At 47.7% G+C, this 22,976-nt stretch overlaps 1 protein-coding gene across 2 annotated transcripts in view; it reads right to left on the bottom strand.

The window, feature by feature from the left end:
• Window positions 1-11,630: 11,630 nt before the first annotated feature.
• The window catches only part of LOC144094761 (uncharacterized), a 440,689-nt gene continuing 429,343 nt past the window's right edge, over window positions 11,631-22,976 (bottom strand). For both annotated transcript variants that reach the window (XM_077628670.1, XM_077628669.1), the window contains 2 exons: window positions 16,006-16,445; window positions 11,631-13,782 (listed from right to left, as the gene is read on the bottom strand). In XM_077628670.1, the coding sequence (XP_077484796.1) occupies window positions 13,534-13,782; window positions 16,006-16,395 (639 nt within the window). In that variant the 5' untranslated portion in view covers window positions 16,396-16,445 and the 3' untranslated portion in view covers window positions 11,631-13,533. The remainder of the gene's footprint in view (window positions 13,783-16,005; window positions 16,446-22,976) is intronic.

Genomic DNA, 22,976 nt, shown 5'->3' with positions numbered 1-22,976 from the left:
GCAGTGCATCACCTTAGGGCAGACACGACTCTAAAAACACACAGCGAACTGCTGCGTCCAACATTCATTGCATGAAGAAAAAAACGATAAAAAAGGGACAGCTGTAGCATATCAGTGGTTGAAAAGAGGCCCTGAAACACCTTCCCGGCTCATTCCACATTTCGTAGCCTCTGTAACATCGGAAGCACTTGCGTTGCGTTGCGTCACTGGGAACGTACTTAGTACCTCTATCGGTTGGTTTTCGTACGTGATAAGAAAGCGAACTGTATTCACTAGTGTATTTTCAAGAAACGAAGGTTGGGAGAAAAACAATGGCTCTTTTGCGCATTATTGCTCGGCCAATGGCTGCCAGTTCAGGTCGCTGCGCCATGAGCACGCGTCCCCGTAGTTTCCGGCACCCTACATTCTAAACACGAATACATCTATATGGAAGTAAAAAAGGAGTAAACTGTCCCCTTGCGCTCTTCCTCTGATAAATAGGAGTGCGCTAGAGAACAGATTATTCCTTTTTTACACCTTTCTGTTTAGATTGTAGAGCAGCAGTGCCTCAATGGATGGCACTTCACCAGAGAAGTATATTACAAGGCCCCTCGAAGAACTGCTAATTAAGATACGGCTCAGTGACGCAACGTAGTATTATCGCATAGTGCATGTCATTATCCACTCGTATGTGCACAGCGGGTATATCTCTGCTGGATGTGTGTAGGTCGCGAGTGCGGTTGTCTAGCTTCAATACGCAACTTCAAAGGTTGTGCGTGGTCTGGCATCAACTACGTCACGAACTAAGACAGTGACAAATGAGGGTCGGCCATGAAGAGAGCGCGAGTGTGTTTTGCAGCTGATGGATGCAAAAAGGTCACGGCGAAGGCTGATAAAGAAATAAATAAGCGTTTTATAACTATGTTCACGTGTACAATGCGTTGTCGGGAAAAGTGCTGCGTACAATGAAACAGAACCTGGTTGTCGATGTTTAGTTCGTTAGTAGTCTTTTAGGCTGGCTTTCTGTCGGAAGGCAGTTTAAATAGTGTTGCTCTACTTGCCAAGAAAAAGTAAATGGAACCCTTAGCGCAAACAACACGAATCAACCATAATGATTTTATATAACGTTGAAGATTTCACACAATTTTATAGGTTTCACTTCCCCTATCTGCTAATGCATAGCTTTAAAGTCTTGTATTTGCTGCCAAGGTGTTTCGAATTTCACCACTGTGCTGCCCTAAACGTGGTAAAAATCTTTTTCAGATAGGAATCAAAACGTTATTCGTATAATCATACATCTCTTTGGAATATGTGGTGCAGTATAGCACTCCGAATGAACTCTAAGTGCTTGCTCACATGAAATTTGGCAAGATTTTATCCAAAACACAAGACCTGCTTCCCCAGGCCGTTAGAAATCTGCGCATCATGATGAGTCTGTCAGGGGGTGCAGTTTGCACCACAAAATTCAAGCAGATAAATTTGCGAGATCGATTTCGAGGAAGAGAAGATTTTAAGGTTCGATGCATGCACCGCAGAAACGTGTGCCGATCATCCGGGGATCGAAAATTCGACACGTTGAGCTCAAACACAAAGCTCTCCAAATTTTAATTCTGCGCTGCGCACAGCACTCCTAACAAAACATGGCGTCAGCACTAACAACAAGCGCGGATGAGACATCTGAGAACGGATTGCTCCTACACAACGGGTTCATGAATCTGGGAAGCAATGCATAATTCTTCGTGGCTATTCTTTGTATTCTTCACACCGCATAACACGAATGAGTATCACACGTAGCGTGATAAATGTTATACGTCGCGTGATAATGAGTATCATACGCTGTATGATGGTGAGTATCGTACATCGCATGAATAAGATCAGCACGTAGTATCATACAGATTAGCTGAGAGATACAGGAGGCGAATTTATTCGCTAAACTCCAAGAACTTCTTCTGGTTTAACGATGCCTTTTGATGACGTGTCAAATTATGTGGTGTACTTGACTCGTTTTCGCCTACTTCAGGAGGTTAGCGAGTTCAGCGAAGCTCACTTAACACATGTCTTGAAGTTAAATTGTGTATTGTGCAATATGCGTTTAAGTTAATGGTAGACCAGCAGATATTGCCCTTTAGCAGGGTATGTTGCTAGGCGAGTTGATTTGACATTGTGAACCCTGAAGCGCTGGCGGACGACGGACGAAAGGAGGACGAGACAGCGCACTGTATGTCTCGTCCCCCTTTCGTCCGTCATCTGCCAGCGCTTCAGTGTTCACAATGCCCTTTAGTGCCTCTTATGAACACGAAACTACCTCAGCTCTCACTAGACTGCGAAGCTCCGCAACGATTCTCACATGTTCTCGCATTTTTACTCTGCGGTAACTGAGTATTAGCCCCGGTGCACAACAACAAAAAAAAAGACCTTCGCCAGCCTCGTTAGTGATTGAAGCCACACACCACCTTCGGTTAGCAAGGCGCAAGCTAGCGCCATCTATACAGCAAGGTGTCGAAAACCGTAGCTGCTGCAAAGAATGCAAAGAATGACTACGGTGCTCTAAATAAGGACCACAACGTGCGCTTAACATGCGGAGCTCAGAGTGCAGTATGGCCCCAGATGTTATTTAACTAGACTCGTCAATGCTAAGCAAAACTAAAAAAAAAAGATATAAGAAAGGTGATGCTGACTGCGACACGTATAGTCACTAAACTGTGAACACCCTATGCCACTTAACACGCTGAATGCAAGTTAAATAAACTATATCTCGTTGCCCCTGTTTCGGCAGGTGCGACAACAGGCCTCTCTGAAGTGCGCTCAGAGACAAACGTCGACGCATCGCCGCGACACTTCGACGGCAACGCAAGGGGAGCGATCCATGAGGATTTGCGGCCGCGTTCCGAAAGCCCCTGAAACTTCTGTAGCCCACCGCCCTTCAGCCCTTCCACGATGAGAACGCTGTAAGGCGGGTGCAAAAAAAAGAAAAAAAAAACGCGATCGGGAGTTTCTCGCCGTGCGACTCTACGGATGATTCGCCTGCCTCAGAAGCAGTCGCTGAGAGAATGTGTCAGAAGGGGCAGCGCTGCAGTCCCGCTCCCAATTTCACGCACCGTCAGCTGCGGTCCCCCAAGTGGGACCTCATCGGCGGGCCGTCCGTGCGAAGAAACATGGCGCGCTAACTCCTGTACGGTCTCGCCTCTTGCCCTGCGCTGAACGGCTCTCTTCGGGTCACCACCCCTTCCTCCTCACGCCACTCGCGCAACTACGGATCGACAAAAGGAGGAACGCAGGTCGCCGCTCGACGAACGTCGAAAGAACAGCCATATGTTCACCAAGGTGCGTGGAAGAAACTTGCCACGCGGCATTCGTTTACGACTCTCTTCCGTTCGTGTTCGTGCGAGCGTCTGTGGAGAAAGAAAGAAGGAAAGAAAGGAAGAATGAGAGAGAGATAGAAAAAAAGGAAGAAAGAAAGATATAACGAAAAAATAAAGAAAGAAGGAAAGAAAAGAAAGAAAGGAAAAAGAAAGAAAGAAAGGAAGAAAGAGAGAAAGAAAGAAAGAAAGAAAGAAAGAAAGAAACAAAGAAAGAGAGGAAGAAAGAGCAGAAAATGATAAGGCAAATAAGCGTAACCTGATTCAAGTCCACTTGGTTATGTTGCTTAGGGAAAAGGGTTTCGAAACGAACGAAGAGAATAGTAGAACGCAGTGTACAGTACTCACGGATTGAAATAGGACATTCGGAGCGCGTGGCCGTCGCTTCATGGAGCGCCGCCCGTAGACGCTCATGGAACCAAGGTGGTGCATTGTGGTATGGCGTGAGAGGGAGAACATCTACAAAGCAGAATTGTTCCTTCCAGTAGCCAATCAGCCGGCCTGTGGTTTACCACATGCCTGCGTGGCACTGCAAGGCTAGCGCTCCGAATGTCCTATTTCAATCCGTGAGTACTGTACATGGGCTGATTAGTTTGTTTTTGTGTGTGTAAGTGTGTGTCCATAGTGTATGAGTGTGGAAAAAATAAAAAAAAAGGCGTCGTTCCGAAAAGAAAAGTGACGTAACGGCTGCGAGTGGATTTGCAGTTTGACTGGTCTAAAGTGCAAGCGTCCCCTCGCGGGTGATGAAACGAACCTTTGTTTGTTGGCGTCCAGTGACACCTCGTAGTACCCGCGTGTAATACCTGTGCTTTCTCACTTCCCTTTCCCCTTCCGTCTCCACCTCTCTCGAGTTGATGACGCCAGTGCGCGACAGTGTTCAAGCGCGCAACCGCGCACACACATATATGTACACAGAATTTAGGTTAATCAATGGCGAACAAATGGGCAGCAAAACCTTTATATCCGTTAAAAAGAAATAGCTACAACCTTCCTCGATCGTTACTCGTTTTACGTTTGGATTTGTTCCGACTTCAGAATACGTAGGTTCAGGTTCTGGATATGCATTTCTTTCGTCTGCTGGTAATCGCACATGCTTCATTCGATGTCTTCGTTAATTTCGCGAAATTCAGCCAGTGTACCGTCGCAACGACGAAGAAGCCCTATCCTCTGAGACTGTCCACTCTGCCCCCCCCCCCCCCCCCCCCCTCACTATGAAGGGAAGACTACTTTGAATCACCAGCTGCGGTCTGCCGACGATGCCTCTGTTTTGTATTTCTCAAAGAAAGAGTGCACGACTGTCGACGTCGCACCATTACTAGGTGTGGAATCTTAGTATGTTTATGCATATCAGATCGAGACACCTGCCCACTATTCACGTGACCAGATAAGAAAGAATTGGCCTCACAGACCTCACTGTCTTTGAGACGCTACTGGTATTTTATCGCGCAGGCGTTGCATTCTCGTTTCTGCAGAAGCTTACATTAAGGTGCGAATGCTGCGGTGATGGCTCGACAGGTATCGACCTATCATTCCGCTTCATCCCAGTAGCTTTTGGACTGCAGTCGACGGGTAGTATGGGTAATGAAAGTGAATGTGAATGGCGTTTCTCCCGTGGTAAGTGACCAAATTTAGAGTAAAGGGGGATGGGAGGATTGAACATAGACTTTATGAGAAAGCTCGATGAAAGAACTGTTTGCTACCTGAGGTGCCCTGGTTCTGTTTTTTTTTTACTTCTGAAGACTAGGCCGATTTTGAGACAGCTGCGCAATCGGAAACCGTAGCCGGGAAAAAATAACGGGTCTGTTCTATTCCCATTACATTCTATTTCGTTTCTCTCTCGTCATGACCCACGCAAAGCTGTGTGATAGCTATGACAGCAATAAGCCGCCGAGTGAGGCGGACATAAGGAAATAAATATAAAAAAGAAGGAAATAGGCATGGGTTAAAAGAGCTGTTATATCATACCAGCCCATGTGCACTTTGTAGAAAAACCTGCCGTTAGCAGAGTTATTGTGACATGCTCTTGAACACTGAGTGTAAATGACGCACACGCGACAACTAAAATTACAGAGCTTGCAGCTCGCATTCTTGACCACAAAACCTCGCGACATATAGGTGCAAACCTTAACTATACAGAGTGCATCACCTAAGACTTTATATAATTTTTAAAAATAGGTCTTTTGAGATATAAGAGCGATTTTTTTTCGGTGCAGAATTGCCAGCAGTGTAGTACATCAGAATACAGCGAAGGTGTGCTAACTAGCGAGCTGGTTAACTAATATTGAAATGTTAACTTTCTAATTATTACTGTTAGGCTACTTAATTATTGAAAGGCGTGTAGCCCACCGTAATTAATATTCATATTAGTTTGTAGAATTTTGAAAACGTGGTTACCCTCGACGCTGTGGCCCAACAAACTTTGGCTATTTCGACGAGTTACGTGCACTGCAGAGGTTGCTTTGCCTGCTTACTTCTCGATAGTGCATTTATTTTGCCGCGATGTATACACCCTGTATATACACAAGATGTGAACAGCGTGAACGAAAAGAGTCTACCAAGAATGACACGCTTCCGCAGCCTTTAAAAATTCTTACGTTTTAGTGGAGCGTTACTTTCACTTTTTTTTTACTTTTTCAGATAGCATCAGTGTCCGTATCGTTTTGCTCACAGCAGAGCAACACGCTTCACGTTAGGAGCAGGAGGCTTTGTTTCTTGTCCCTGCACTTCCTGCGACTTTTGGTAGTGTCCACAAATTGGCCGCTTTTATGCGGGTAGCTCTGTAGAAAAATAAATAACAGCGGTTTCTCTAGACCTGCAATGTTCGAAATATCCGATCTAACTCACTCTTAAATGTTCATGTAACAAGAAAATTTAAACTCAAGTAAAAGAACAAGTACTGGAAATTTAGTGCACAGTCTGCAACAAGCAGTTCCCGCAGCCGAAAATGTTAGACGGGGATGCAACCCTCGATAGGTGGCGCATCCTTCGGCGCGCTACAATTCTATTTTGATTTCAGAAATGCGCGCCGCGATGATTCTGAACGGATGATATGTGCTCCAGACATTGCAGTAGCTCTTATACGTCGCTCTGCCGTTGAGTACAGACAGCTTCGCGGTGGTGCATTTTGAAGAGCCATCGGACTACCGGGAATAAATTGGTGCGTATGGCTGTTTCTTTGGACTAATTGGAGGTGTTGATGTTTTGAGGCTATTCCTCTTCGGGTCCTGAGCTAAAACTCATTGTGGCGGTGTAAAGCAGTGTGTGACCTACACGTGTTGCTTTCCAGATCACGAGGGACAGAGGGAAGATACAATAAAACAACTCTAGCTTAATTTAATCCATACCAATATTCACGCCTTGTGGTTCAAGCGATGCCAGCCTCCGCTATATCACGGGTGTCTACGAGGTGAGGTGGCGGAGAACCACAGTTTATAACCGGAGAGAAAAAAAAATGTTATAATGCCCAAAGTCCTTATAAAGGTCATCTTTTGAAAGTTGATCATTTGACCTAGCTGAAATTTGGAGGTTCAACAAAACTTGCTGTGAGCGAGGCGGTGAAGGATGCTACGAAAATATTAGTGCGAACGAGTACTGCAAACTCAGAAACGATGAACACAGAACGGGAAACTCAGCTGGAGGTTCGCGAGCCCTTGAAGAACCTATAGGCCGACAACTCAATTCCCAATACTAAAAGATTCCACGGGGTCATGTCGCACTGCCAATGGTTGACGCCATAGACGCATATTACGGATTATTTTTGTCCGATATAAAACGCTACGCCCACAATAGTTCTCAACTCGCCCATTTTGAAGAACACTTTCCCAAAACGATTCAACTGAATGCGGTCTGAACGTTACGTGATGATGAATCACCTAGACTATGCCCGCAGCCGATATGTGGGCCGTCCGACCTGCACACTATGAGATGCTCGACTGCTGCGTTCTTCAAATCCTTCACTTCCAGGTTTACACAAATCTGCGAAAACTATGCCGAGTTTTTCTTTTCTATTTCTTACTCGCGGTGTTTCTTTCCATGTAAACCTCCTAGAGACATTTTTAATTATTTGCCGCAACCGAAAGTCTGATTGCCAAGCTCTTCGCAAAGTTCGCGCTTTAGGTCGGCTCAAAATTTGCAGGCGCATTTGCCAAGAGTCCATGTCACATGTTCTGTGACCAGGAAGCCCTCATGAAAATTTCAGCGCACATTTCATTGGCTGTCTAAAGACAATCGAGTGAAATTTTGGAGAATGCCAGTTCTGCAAATTTTGAACATGTCAGGTTAAAAAACGCCATTTTTGGAATAAGTTAATATGTCAATAGACAGCCCGCAGGCTTATTGCGGAAAGTTTACTGAAAAAAATTGCAATGAAGGATTTCCGGCTACAGTCGTGTACGCGGCAAACTGCTCGCTGCCTAGACTCGATTACGGTACATGGGCTCAACTCTGCCGCACAAGGAAGGACGAAACGAGGAAGAGGGAGAAAAGAGAGAGAGAGAGAGAGAGAGAGAGAGAGAGAGATAGATAGAGAGAGATAGAGATAGAGATAGAGATAGAGAGAGAGAAAAGGCCTCAGCAGAAGCTGCGTCCGTTAGCTAAAAACTGCGCTCTCTTTTAAACTGGCGTGACTCTCCCGGGCGTACATTGCGACTTCAAAGTTACAGGGAAGACACCACACGAGGAATATTGTCCTGCGAAGGCAAACAAAATATGTCGTCAGGGTAAGCGAGCTGCGAGAGAACGGAAGAACGCGTCTACTTTCGAAGATGCAGGCGCGCAACGCCACAGGAAACACCGTTACTTTGAGATCCGATTCACGCCTCTTGAAAAACAGCTCAGCCAGATTAGAATTTTGCTCATTGAAGTTATTAAATTACCACAAAGATGCTCACTTAAACGTTAACCGCCATCTCGAAGCTCCAAGAAAAAAACAGGCTCCAGAAAAAAATCCAACGTTGTGATGCCCGGCATATGACGTAGGGTACAAATATGGCGAATGTAAACAGTTGTTGCGCGCGCTCCCAAAATAGTATTAAATGTTCACTGGTTTACTCGAAGCGTATTTCCTAACATATTTCTCAAAGCAAATTCAAGGCGTGAGCTGCCAGAGATACAGGAAGCCAGCCGCAAGATCACTCTGCAAAAACTAACCTTTGCGGAAGAATAAAATTTTAACGGACATGCTGCTATTTTAGAAGCTATAGAAAGGCTTTTTTCGCGCGTGTTTGTGTGTCTGAGTGCGGGTTGTGATTTATAGCTTTAAAAGATCACAAAACAACCTAATTTGTTGACTTTAATTACGCAGTAATGATACTTTTTCCCCCTAAATCTACTCTTTTATTTTACACATCGCAATGCTAACCAGCGACGACGAAATGATCGAAGTTAGAACTCTTCTACACAATTTCCAATGCCTGGGCATTACAGGCGCAAAGGGACCCTGCAACGACATAGGTTTTAAAACGTTCTGTGTGCCAGCTGATCGGAGTTCCTGTACGCACTCAGATGGCTACCTATCATACTGTTCAGGAAGCAATTCGATTACTTGGTGAAAAAGGCTTGCCCGAAATCTGGCCTCTACGTTCAGCACAGGTACCAGCGTCTGAAAGAACCGCATATTGCGTATAGCGGAACGAGCTCTGGCTTTGGCAACCGAACGAAGACCAAACTGTTGGGACACAGGATGGGGATCGGGAGAGGCATGTTTGCGACACATTGGTCAACCACGTGGAGGTCGAAAGTCGTTGTTCATTCACACTTGAGGTACAAGTAGCGCCTTTTTTTTATTTTAACCTTGTGCTTTTGGGTTTCACTGGGTGTCAAACAATCTGTCTCGCCTAGCGGCATCTATAGCAAGACCTGAAACGAAGCCAAGGATTCCAGTTTCAGAATCGAAATAATGTTGTGTTGGATGAACAAAAATACAAAAAGTTCCTTTTTGTTCAATTCTACACGAGCTCCATGGAGCGGAAAGAGTCTTACCAGCCTTAAAACAGAATCCGGTTTTGAAAAGAAAACAATGTTGTTGTGTTGACTCATAAGAAGTAAAAATAATAACAATTTGCGAAGGCGCTTTTTACAAGTTGAAGTACGTTAAAAACACGAATGGCTTTCGTCGCCTTTTGAATCTTCAATCTTACATGTGCTGTCGCGGCTACGAAGAAAACGTGCTGCATTAAAGAGAATAAAAAAGAAAATTAAGTTAGGTGCCGTGCCTAATAAAATTGTTTTTTTTTTATTTAGCGCGCCTCAAGATTAGAAAAATACGGGAATTACAAATAATTTACCACTTTCAAAGAGCCGCTTAGAAGCATTCTATTTCCGAAAAATAATACTTTGTTACCGTGGGCACACTGAAAATACTGCGGAGCTATCATAGTCTCGGTAATAAATGGCAGAAGGTGATAAAGAAAAGAAAAATCTGGCGTTTTTAGTTTCATCTTTAGTGTAGGCAGTATTTTAAGCACGTAGTTTTATCAGTTACATGTAACGGGTTGCAATTCGAAAGATAATCTCGTGATATTCGGCAACAAGTGGGAGAGAGCAGGTTTCCTGAACCCCAAATACAATCTAGTTTTATTAATCGTTTCCAGATTTATTGTTTTAAACAAGAGAAATCTTCGCCTCAATGAGTGCGAGGGTTATCGGAAACGAACTCTACCGACGTTAGAAGACCTGGCTCGGGGAATACTACGCAAGTTCCACATACCAACCTATTGTTTTCACTCCCTTCGAGATGCGAACGACACTAAAGGAGAGCATTGCTCGACTGTCGCCGGTGCTTCCGCAAAGCGCGCTCTATGAAACTCAAAAGAGTGTCACCAGTGTCCGAGAGGCGCACTTCCTGATCCTGCACGTACTCGCTTGGTTTGGCTGCGGTCCAAAACAACCGAATAAGCACGTTGGACGCTTTTAAGAGCGCCGAGAAAGTGCAGGCAATAATCAAATAAGAAGGGGCTTCACCTGAAAAATAGAAACCGCATCTATTATTTAATCGTGAACTATTTCATGAACTTATAAGATGTTCTCTTCGAGGATGTGTTGTGATGAAGAAAGAGAACACAGAAGGGCCCAGCGACGCTCCATTCGAGAAATGTTCTCTTTTTTGATGAATTTTATAACTAAAATTTTGGCGAGAACGGAATCGTCACTGGTTTTAAGAAAACTGTATAGAGCTCACATTTTTCTCGTATTTGTCCAAATCGCTGAATTTTCCAAGCTGCTGCAGGAAGAAAAGGCCCAGAAACAGGAATTTTTTAGTGTAATTAAGCGATTTTTCTGTTGCAGTGTGAAGTGTCGCTGGCTAGGCCCGTTCGCAGCCGCGGTCGTCATCACCGTGTTATTGGGACGGCCTGTACCTACATGACCTGAACATATTTTAACCTGCAGTGGTAGTCTCAATACTTCAATTTTTCAAAAAGGTAGGTAGCATTGTTTTGGTGCGTCTGACAGTTTGAATCTTTACGGAAACAGAGGGAGCAGAGAGAGATCATGCCTGTCGCCATATACAGTAAAAGAGATATTTTAAATATCTTTGTGATGTAATAGTATTGAGTCCGTGGAAGCGGATTATTATGCATCACTTGATACTTTGAGGCCTTTTAGCGATACTGGATTGCTCGCACTGCAGGCTGTACAAAAAAAAAAGAGAAGAGCTTCTGTTTCACAAGATAATGAATTATAATGATTTATAATGTTTGCGACCGTCCAATTACATAGCCATTGCCACGCTAATGGCGGTTTGTACTCCCCTAACAATCTCAGTGCAGGTAAGGGAATTGAATAAAGTGAGAACGAATGCTTTGAAGCGAAACGCGCATAAAGCTTCGCGATTTCGCCATCATCGAAGGATTCCCTAAGGCGGAACTGCCATAAATTTAGTGTCACATTAAAGGGCAAAGTATAGAGGGTGTAGGAAAAGCATGCCAAGTTTTTTTGTGCTTGCATTTAAAATAGTGACGTAATCGACGATTGAATTTTTAGGCTTTTTTTCAAAACACTAAAGGAGTGCGGGGAAGCTCGCTGTGACATCACGGAAGGTAGCATTTCAAATTACCGCCGTCAACCACATCCTGCCATGCCTCGTTGGACGCTGCCAAACAACGCTGTGCAGGCTTTGCCCTCGGTAGCGTTTTTTATTCCTTCAAAGCAAGCGTTTGTGTGTTGGAAATGTACCAGTACCTTGGATGACGTCATCATGCGCCCCCCACTTGGCGCTGCGCGCTGCGGAGAAGCTTGAAGACCGTCGCGATTTTAATCGGTGATTACGTCACCATTTCAAATGCTAGCCAAAAATTACTTCGCATGCTTTACCTACAAGTTTTACACACTCGACCCCTTAAAGCTCGTGGATTTCTAAAAGCTATGCAGTTGCCTTTTGACTTGTAATAATTAACCACTGCGCAAAGATGAAAGGTGAAAGAGATTGTTTCAACGTGGAACACAAAATGTGCACGATATGCACGAAATTTGGAGCACACAATAAGCCAAATCGTTTTGACGCACCTTGACGTTGCTGCCATATAATGAAAATACCGCAAGTCCTATAGAACGAAAAACGAAGAGTATGAAGTGAATATACGAATACCAATATGAACTAAAAGAAAGTATCTTTTTCATGTCACCAGTGAGACTGAGATTTTTGATACAGAGCCACAAATCAGTGCGCATTCCTGAGTTCCATGCTGTAAGTGAGAAGCACCAAGGCAAAGGAAACGTTCATCCCAACGCTGGGGGTGTGTGCAATGGCGATAACTCAGAGAGACATTCAGCCCACTGTCGCTGTTTGGGGCTCCCGAGCCAATTATGCAAAGCGGTCCGATGACGAGAACGTGCATTTCGTGAGCAACAAATAAATGTGAAGTGCGCAATTCTACACAAGGTAGCTACCGTTGCAGTGCATGAATATGCTGTGCACCTGTTACTGGTGGCGCGCTTCTTTCTCTTTTTGCCAGCGATGTGATCGTCTGAGGCACTCCCGAGGTGACTGCGCCGCCGTCAGCTGGTAAAGGGTCCAAGCGAAAAACAAGTGGGGATCTTTTGCTAAGTGAATAATACTGTACACGATGCTTAGGAATACTCAACGGACACGAGCTAATATCTCCTCTCTAAAGGAATTGTCCTATCGACCTTTCCTTTCAAACGCGCATTCCTAGACAAACTGATACACTAAAGAAAACGTTCCTCAGCGCCGAAACGTCTTAACCAGCGGTGTTCCTGTCACGCGACTCGTAGGTCATCCACAACGCGGTCAATACAGGAAGGTCGTATTCTCAACGCCTCGCTATGAAAAGTTCCCGGAGCATTTCTGTATACAAGAGTTATTGTCCGACTAGCTTCGTCGTATACAGAGGCAGTTTCTGTTGGGTAGGCTGCGTAGAAGCCGGTCGTTTTGCTGTTGGTCCTGTCGCGATTTTTCATGTTAAGGACTAGCGGCAAGAACTAGGGCCTAACTTAGGTCTGAGTGCACGCTGTAACTTCAGCCGACACTGTAGCAAAAGCTGGCAAAGTCGCGTGCGCTGGCTGCGTTCACTGCTAGCCTGCTGTGCAAGTGACGCAGCGCGTTCAGCAGACTCCAGTCTGATGGAACTAAGACGCAGCATGACATCGTGGGCTGTGCCCTCAGCCGCAGTGTTCCACAAAGGGAAGCAACGCCTCACGAAAGGGAGCGCTCTAGCGCGTCTGGTGGAGCCGATTTATATGTACACATTACAGTACGTCACACTACAGTCAGAACGAAAACACTAGCCCTTTGGGATGTTGTACAAGGCGGACGCTGAATACCCTCAGCGCCGCCATCATCGGGCCCAGTTGCACTGCAGAGCGGGAACTTCCAAGACGGCGTGCGTGCACTGCGGCGTCGCCTTCGGAAGACACATCAGCTGCCAGGGAGAAAGCTGAGCCCGCATGCCGCACACACAAACACACGCCGCTCCCTCACGCTCACTGCATGTTCGACACGTGCTCGACACGTGCACCACGAAACGGTGGGTCTTCCCACGCTTCCACACAACACACCATGCGGCACCAGTGTTGTCGCTCTGGAAGGAACAGTCCGCGCTTGACGGCGTTCCCGAGGAGGAGCGGGCCGTGCGCCTCAGCCTCCCGCGTGTCCAGGAGTGGTCTGCCTGCCGGGCAGCCGTGTGCGGTGATGCTTGGTCCACGAAGAGTGCTCGGCCGCCCGTGCTCAAGGCGTGGCTCAGGAGATGGCGTCGTACGCGGGCGGCGGCGTCTCGGTGTCGCGCGCCTTGTACGTCTGCGCCAGCGGGCAGCGAAGCGCGTCCAGGTAGCAGGGCGGCGGGTCCTCGGCCGCCAGCGCAGCGCACCGGGCGGCGCTCAGCTGCTGGTGGCCGGCCAGCCGGTAGCCCGGGTAGCGGGGCGGGGCACGCGCCACGCGGTACGGCATGGCCCGCAGAAAAGGCAGGCCTCGGCTCGACGGGCGCCCGGCCTGCGCCGCGACACAGGTAGGCGCCCAGATCAGCGACACCTGTCCCTGGCAACACATCGTCACCACAGTACCCTCTCCTGGTACAAGGCGGTTGCCTAGGCTACCGGCGTGTAATATTCAACGGATGGCTTGCAGCGACGTCATAGCGACAGTCCCTTTCGTGCCCCCAGGCAACGGCGAGAGTTTGCGCGCTGGCTTTTTACGCCTATCGCCACTTTCTTAGGTGTGCATTGTAGGAGCTTTGTGTGATCCACTATCATGGCGTCCGTGACGTCATCAATAGTACATGAGCACAAAGTGCCGATGATCAGTCTGCCACGCCCATCGTGAGATAAGGAAGAAAGCGGACAGCTCCTAAGCATGCAGACCGGAATTTCTTCCCGAAGCTCAGGATTTTGGTTCCCAGTTCAGGATCCTTGCAAATCGCACACGTCGATAGAGTGCCTCCAACTTTCAAAGAGAGGTAATCGAAGTAGCGTCACGTTAAATGGCTTCTGAAGCAACACCTGGACGTTGCCAGGCATATGGCCTGGCCCAGACCTGATCAGCGCTCTCTCGTGCAGATAACAGGGATTGACACACATAAATTAGGGACGCTTATTTATGTTCTAATTTTTTTTTCACGAACGTGACAACTCGTTCAGAGGCAAGACCTGTGAATGCAACACTTGGGATTTTCTGCAGGCCAGAGTACGTCATCGCCTTCATTTAACTGCGACATATGCCGCCAGTGAGCGACATTCTCACTCAGCTACTATTTTGCGTACGCCCGGTTTTAAATGACGCCCTTGATTTTTACCCCGTCCTTTATTCCTCTTTGTACCCGCCGCCATTGCTCAGCGGATATGCAGTTCGGCTGCTGATCCCAAGGTCTCGGGATCTCCGGTCGCGGTGGCAGCATTTCAATGGAGGCGGAGTGCAACAATTCCTGAGTGCTGTGCGATGTCAGTGAACGTAAGGACCGCAGGGGATGTGGCTTATTCTAGTGCCCCCTACTACGGCAGCCCTTACAGCCCATGTGTCTGTTCGTGACCTTGAAACCCACATAGCACATGCCAGATTGTTCCTCTTTATCTTTTATATACCCTTCTCCTTTTCTACAAGTGCCGGGCAGGAGATCGGAACCTTCTACCGGTCGACCTATCCACCTCTCTTCTTCATCCCCCCCCCCCCCCCCCCCCCTCTCTCGGCTGCGGTATTCACCAGCACTCGAAGCCGAAGCTTTCCTACTAGCACAATTCAGCAGCATAGCTCGGCAGCCTGGGTCGTTATTTTGCAGCGCTCCCATGAGATGGCGCTACTCGTGTTCGCGGGCTATCACGGGCCAGAGCTGATCCAAAGCCTTCTATATGGCTGATCCCTAGTTATCTTTGCTGTCAAAGGGGCTCCGGAACTCCCTTCATAGGAGGGCACATTAACTCGCTTAATTACTGCACTGTGTTGCCATGAAACCCACAGCCAAATAATACACTTCTACACGCAGCAGAGGACCCAAGATCATGTGCCAACGGGGGCGAGCCCCTTACGGCGACTTTTTCATGCTCGCACCCTCCTCCGTCGCTCGCATCTACATATACATGTTGAGAGATGGCTATTGGTCAGATTCTTTCAGACGTCAGGCAGCTACCAAGGCAGCGGCCAATAAGCGGCGTAGCTCTGGGGGGTCAAGAAGCTCGGCCCCCCGCGGTGGGGCCGCCGGAGGAGCGCCTATTTTTCAGCGTTCAAAAAATGACGAGAGGAGAGAGAAAGCGGCGACGATGCTGAAATTCAATTTTTGGTTACAGATAGCTCAGCTTTAGTTACAGATAAAACTTTTGGTTACAGATAAAACGCTAAGGCGCCCGTGTGCTGTGCGATGTCAGTGCACGTTAAAGATCCTCAGGTGGTCGAAATTATGCCGGAGCTCTCCACTACGACACTTCTTTCTTCCTCTTCCTTTATTCTTTCACTCCCTCCTTTGTCCCTTCGCTTACGGCGCGGTTCACGTGTCCAACGATATATGAGACATATACTGCGCCATTTCATTCCCGCCAAAATCAATTATTATTATTATTAACGCAGCTTCTACAAAGCGCATTAAAAATTCTTTCTGGGAGACATTCCTGAAGCGGCGTCCTTAAACGCCACACGCATACCAAAACTTTATTAGAGCCCCTTTCGGAGCCCTATCATAAAACCCCAGACGGCCGATCTTTAAACCAGTTGGCGCTCGGCCAGACTGACCCTGGGCGCAGCCTCCTCGTCGTCGTCGCTGCCGTGGGCCCTGCTGCGCGATCGCACCAGCGCCATGGTGACGCAGGAGAAGACGAGCAGCAGGAAGAGCGCGAAGGCGAACAGGAAGAGGCGTCGCGTAGAGTCGGCGTCCCTAACGTACACCACCACGGGCACGGACACCGGCAGCAGCAGCACCAGGCAGCGCAGGAAGTTGCGGTTGAAGCCCACCGGATTGGACTTCTCCTCGTCCTCGGCACCCTCCTCCACGTCGTCGCTGCCGGCCGGCGGGGAAGACGGCTGCTGCTGCTGCTGCTGTTGCTGCTGCTGCTGCTGCTGCTCCCGCTGCCTCTGTTGCTGCTGTTGGCACGCGCGGCAGTCGTCGGCGGACACTGGCTCCATGCCGCGGGCAGGATCATCCCGGGCCGCAGCGGAGCGTCAGGGCGCCTCGGCTGCGAAATCAGAGCGAGGGCTGATGGGTAATCTGTGCGAACGCCCACGGTCAGAAAGAATGTGCGCGAAAAAAAAGGAGAGAAGCATGTGACACATGGCAGAGGTGGCCTAGTGGTATGAGCATCTGCCTCGTTATGCGGGAGGTGTGGGACCTGATTCCCAGTGTCGCCGGGTACCCCACAGGATCTCCGATGTGTATAAGTTTTGCTCTAATCTGTTGCTTGTCGACCTTGGGGTGAAATGCTTGGAAGTAATGGGTCTCCGAGCCCAACTTGTGCAGACCAAAACATCTTAACCGTGGCGCTGGTTGGCCAAGCTGCTTTTGAGCCATTAATCAAAATTAATCAAAAAATATCGGCACCAGAAAATCGTAACAAAAGCGCTAATTTACACTACACCTTATTTGGGACGCGCATAATCTTTGAAGAAAATGATGGAAAGGACGGAGGGTGTTACGGGAGTTATCCCCACCAACAAAAACCCTCAAACTTTTTTTCTGACTGAGAGGTTTCTTGAAGAAAACCGTAATATTTTAAGGTTTTTGCGATGCTTTTCTGATAGAATCACTGATATATCACTTTACCACATTTTAATTTCAAAGACGTGCTATGGGGGCGCTATAAGCGCTACCACGATTCGCAGTTTTCGATAGGCGTTAGACAGGCGTGGACAAACCTGGCCGCACACCGCTATCAACGCACTACCTTGGGGGATTCCCCTAAACATTTGACAAACACTGTTTCCACTCTGAGTTATTGATCAATTCGCTCTTGCCCTACCATAAGCTTGCCGTCCTGCTTAGCTGAGTTGGTAGAACGACTGCTACGGTGAAGCGGTGGTCCCGGGTTCGAACTCCGGACCAGGACAAGTTTCTCTTTAACTACGAAGTTTCTGAGAAAGCTATAGAAAGCTGTATACTTTCCTTTGTAGCCGTGAGGCTGCGCCTTGGTGGACGCCAATAATTACTCCTCAATAAAAAACTGCCGATCCAAAGCGGCTTTAGTCAACGCAAGTGAGCGTTTGTGGAAACCATTTTTCACTGCAGCTAATTTGTAATCGTTGCTGTTCTTTGCCAAAGTCATCACTTTGACATGTGATAAAACAGATGGTAGACTAGCACTTTCTAAAAGTACGTACTTTGAGCATGTGAGCACTGATTGGGGAGGATGTTATGTGTAGAATGCATGGAAATGAATGCGGATAGAGTGAGAGACGCATCTGCGGTGATTTTACACTTGCTCGCGGAACTCTTGTACGGCACTTATCCTAAATACACGTCCCACATGTGTGTATTCCGTTAAAAAATTTTTTTGCCGAGGAGGAAACCTTGCACCGTTAGTGATGCTTTTTTACTATTTGAAACAAACAAACAAACAAACAAAAATATTATGCTCGTCAACTACTTTGCAATGCAGACAACAAGAGGCACCTTTTCCATAGATGTTTGTGCAGCGCACATGAACCTTACACAAATATGTTGTCTTGTGGAAGGCATGTCACTGGCAGAACGAAAAAAAAAATTAAGCTGGACGATATTTAGAGGAACTGCACCGATATAACGTTTCCTTGAGTGACCTACCTACAGTTGTCCGTCTTGTAGAAAATGCAAGTACCACCGCTTTTATAGACTGCATATGGGAGCTTGGTAACGGTTAATTTTTTTTTCAGAAAAAAAACATACATGCCAGTGCATGAAAATGACTAAATGTTGATTGTCACTCATACATCACAGTGCTACTGTCAAAAGTAGGCCGTAGCAAAATTCTGCTGTGACGCCGCTGTAGAATGCGTGCACTCTTTTTCCGAGTAAACATTTTAGATGTCGACGAGGTAATGCAGGAGAACAGCGTATTCAGCTGCAGTTTTCACAAAAATAAATTTTATTGACACAGACAACAATCTTACATGCTAATCTGTGCTACCGTTTCACCAACTCTAGTTGATGAAATGTAACAGGGTGTTGTTTTATGGAGACCGGACATGGTAAAGTAAAAATTGAAGGGTACAATGAATTTCATGCATTTAAAAAATACACGTGTTTTGTGAGGACAGGAAGGACGTAGTAACCGTTTCACTTTCGGAGGTCAACAGAAACGCTCCGAAAGGGAACACGAAGTTTAAACCCGACATGTGGTGAGGACACGCCGGAAAGCGCAAACGCACAAAGGGAGGGGCGCACGATTTGTTTCTCGAAGGACGCAGCTCCTGCCACTGAATTTATACAGCGGCGACAGCAACGGCAGGGAAGCCGCAGAAGTTTTGCGTAACAGCAGCCGCGGTTCACAAACTTGAGCCTACGGAAGGCTATGAGACGGCATTCTTGTTTTTTTACTATGCTGCACGCAACAAGCAGCACTTGGCATTCATTCACGGCGCCTGCATATCCTTCATCTCCGCGTAACTGGAAACGTGACGCAGCCGAGACGAGTCGGCAGCGACCGCAGACAATGGTGGGTCGACGCCTTCTTTACAGCGAGTAACATCTGCGTTTTTACGACCAGACCTCGCGGCGCGGGTACCAAAAGCAGCAAGCCGACCGGCTGCATTATATCCTCTGGAAACTGTCAGTAAAATAAACAATGAGTGGTACGCGGACTCTCGCAAAATGGCCGAAGAAGAGAACATGCCTCGGCTTCTGTTCATGGAAAGCCTGCCCCTGTATGTTCCGGGAGCGGACGCAAGCGAGGTTTATGCAGCCCGTGCGGTGACGCAAATCGGTGACCTATAAAGCTGGGCAGTTTGAAGTATGCCTGTCGTTACGGTGCCTGAAAAGTGTACACGCGACTGAGAGCGGCGTTGTTGGCTTTGTTGCGGTTAAAGGTTTAGTGCTCTGTCAAGCACGAATTCGCGCGAATCTGAAACAGAGAGAGAGAGAGAGAGAGGGGGGGGGGGAAGAAAACTAAACAGCAGCGAAGTCCAGAAAAAGCCGAGGCCCACCCTACCCACTCCTCGAAAAAAAAGTAAAATAATAAAAGAACCATGCTTTCGTTGAGTGACCAGAAAACAAACGAGCTTTTCCAGTGTTTACGCATACGGCGCGCGCAAGCCTAATATTTTCCCACTCGGTGCGCTGTACTCGGTGGTCGGGAAAGTAAATACTAACACCGCGATACCCTCTCCGTCCCTTCGGGGCGGCACTAAAGGCTAGGCTTTGAAGCAGAAAGCAGCGAAGAGGAATGAAACAGTAAAAACCCCAGAGAGAAAGAAAAAAAAAACGTTCCCCTCTCCGGCGTCGACCTTTTATAGAGGCTTCGTCTCTTCTTTAGTCGCTGTTACAGCGGCAGCGTTTTCGAGACCCCCGTCGAAACCGGTGGAACACGGCCGTGATAGATCGGTTCAGAGGCGGCCACGAAAGGCACGAGGCTGGCCTTTTCACGCAATCCTCTTCGTCACTCCCGCCTTCTCCCCCCCCCCCCCCCTTCCCCCCATCGCCATCGCTGTGTCCACCTTGCAGCGCGGCGACCGGTTCGTGGAACAAACAAAATACAAGAATACGAAGAAAAAGAAAGAGGTTGCGTGCAGGGGGCGAAAGACTTTGATGAAAGACGGTGCATTCTAATGGAAAGGGGAAATGAAACGCAGGATCAAAACACGATAAAGCAAGTTAAATCTGCGAAGCCATGTAGTTTTCTATGCACCGAAGTGGAAGTGGGCGTTCGCGTGTCGCGCCGTTGCTAAACGCGAACACGATTGACAGCGCGGAAAGAGGCTTGCGCTATGGGTGTAAGGCGCGATTTGAATCTTATATATATTTTTGGGCTTTCTATGTCTACGAATTGACCTTAGTCTGGGTGAGCTGCCGTCGTTTTATTTTTCCCCTGAATTCTCTCGGTGTTCCCTTCACTCACAGCATTTGTCCTCGTATGAAAGGCCAGTAAAAGTTGTTTTTCTCGATCTCGAACTTGAGTGGTACGCGGGCTCGCAAAGCAGGTCTCTGTTCTCGCATGGTGCGTTTTACGACGTTTTATTGATTTTTTTTTCACGTACAGAGTTTGAAGCCATAGAACCGTTTACATGAACCCCATTCAAGACTGCGTAAAACATGCAGCTGCTTAAAGAAGTAAAGAGGAAGGAAACGTGGAAAACTTCCGGGTATGCGAAACGTTAAAAAAAAACAAAACAAAAAGGCGGAGACAGAGTTTAGCTGTTGAAAAGGTCCGTCGGCGTTTTTTTGAATGAGAGTAGTCGCTCGGATTCGAGGAAAGGTGCAAATGAAATGAATCCGTCGGCGCCACTACCATAGCTCTGCAGTTGCCAGATCAGGGTGAAAAATTCGTATCAGCGCAGCTGGAGCGTAGCGAGCTTGATTATAAGAAACGAAGCATGGCTTCAGATGGTAATGCTGGTTGTGCAGGCGACAGCTCGTAGAAAACGCCCCCCTCCCTGCCCTCCTCTCCTCCCTCCTAAAATTTTTCCTGGCCTGCTTCCGCTTCGCCTGTTTTCGTAGTCTTACCTCTTTCTTGTTAATTCTTTTTCCCTCATGTAGATTTGTCACCTTACTTATGTGTAGCGCGCCCCACCAATTGTAGATCTGACTTTTCTTCGGCCCATATATTTCTGTCCCTCTTATCAAGGCTAAATTAAGCAATTTATTTTCAGAAGACAACGACACATCGTACGAGCCTGGTTTTGCTTCCAAGCCCGTGTCTGAATTGCTTTTCATTCATGACTATATACGCTGGAAGGCTAAATAGAACATTGCCATTGAGCACCTGTCTCGTACGACAACGATGACGCACAAGCGGCAGACCTATTTTCAACTTAATTAGCACGAGATCACCCTTCTAATGTTGTGGCGTCGCTGTCGAATTTCTGGTCAATCTTCGCTGCAGTTAGGCGCCATCTTCAGCCTGAGTATAGCAGCAGTAACAACAACAATGTCTGCGAGTTTTGCCCACGCTATTTCTCCTGTGCGCTTTTTCCGACACGTTCGCAGGGTCTAGGGAGAAGAACGGCTTTAAGAAGATAAAAAACACGCTCCAAAAACAAAGGTTGTTTCAGGGCCGCTTTTAGACACGTGCATAGCTCGAACTTTGGCCGGAACTTTTCGTGGCTATCAGACTCGCTGCCGCAGCTGAGGCCGAACATCAGGCTGCACAAAGGGAGCGACAGCAGCGACGAATCCAAAATGGAAAGAATGTAGAGAGGGGGGGGGGGAGGAAGATATAGAGGGAGAAAGAGAGAGAAAGGGGAAACAGAGAGCGAACTTCAGAGCGAGACCGGTGTGCGTGGCACGTCCGCGGAGGTCGTCCGGAGCGCTGTAGAGGCTAGCAGAGGTGCTCCACCTTCGCGCGTGGTGACGGCTGGGGCTGGAATGAGGAGGCGCGCCCTCTGGGCGCACCAGAGCAAGGAAGGGCGACGGCGACGAATGATGGATGGCGTTGTTAGCCCGCGTGTCCGGCGGCAGAGGGGGCCCTCCTACCCGCGTCGACCACCGCGCATTACGACGTGCCCAGCCCCGCAGGACTGTACGTCTTCCGCGTCCCGATAGCGAGAAACAGGCGAGCGCACTGTCTCGTTCCGCCGCCAACGACAACGTAGACAACCACTGTGCACGCCCGGCGCACCACATAAGGAAGACGCATGAGCCAGTCGCATACGCCATGCGTTGCTTCTTTTCGTGGACACACACACGCATGCAGATGCCTGGCTTATCGGACTCTCTCCTTTGTTCCGCGACCCTACTACCATACTTTAGTGAACCGTGGTTTCCCGACGTGCTGCTCGCCCCATTCCATTACCGATGCCCAATGTGCATGTCTTCCTTGTTCCGTCTTCTTCTTGTCCCTTATTTCCCGCTATGCAGGAACATTGAGACGTGACTCTTCTCTAGGAGGCAGTGCAGAGTCGGTTGTTTACGGTTCTCCTTTCTCACAGGTACTGCATGTTTCCACCTCGATGCACTCACTGCGAACGAGCTTAGTGCACGTTCGAATAAGATACGCCCTGGCGCTGTACGTGCTTGACGGCCAGTCCAGCCGAGTCACAGGTGTGTTTGTTTTCGTTGTTGCAAGCTGAGTGGCGTGGAGACATTCAGACGTAGAAGTGCTACGGCAAAGCCACAAAAGATGATAAACCACACGCAGTAATGGTGCTAAAAGCACCGTTTGATGAAATAATGTTTTTTGAATATGGGTGCAGTACAATTCAGGGGCCGTGCTGATTTGTAATCCGGTCCACGAAAGGAACAAGAAATGTCATATAATAACCGACGTTTCTGCGTGTTACAATATTTTGGTTATTCCGCCTTACTTGCAAGAAAGGCTTCATGCCAGGAAATTGCACATCATTAATAACGATTAAAAAATGTCCTAACATTTAAGAAACCTCACCACCTTCATGTGTGAGAGAAGCAGAACTTGTGCTTTCGCGAATAATTTCTTCCGGCTTTGTATCCGTAAAGTACGACTAGAAGTTTTGACTTCGAGCACGGCGTTATGCTGCTCAATTTCGAATTCCAAACTTTCCTTCTCCTGTTTTGTTTCGTCTTGGCAAAAACTGGTGCAGAACATATCGGCCTTGGAAATACG

The sequence above is a fragment of the Amblyomma americanum genome, chromosome 6 (assembly GCF_052857255.1).
Source record: "Amblyomma americanum isolate KBUSLIRL-KWMA chromosome 6, ASM5285725v1, whole genome shotgun sequence".
In the NCBI taxonomy this organism is placed as follows: domain Eukaryota; kingdom Metazoa; phylum Arthropoda; class Arachnida; order Ixodida; family Ixodidae; genus Amblyomma; species Amblyomma americanum.
The sequence above is the reverse complement of the archived record's forward strand: the minus strand, read 5'-3'. Positions and strand labels throughout refer to the sequence as shown.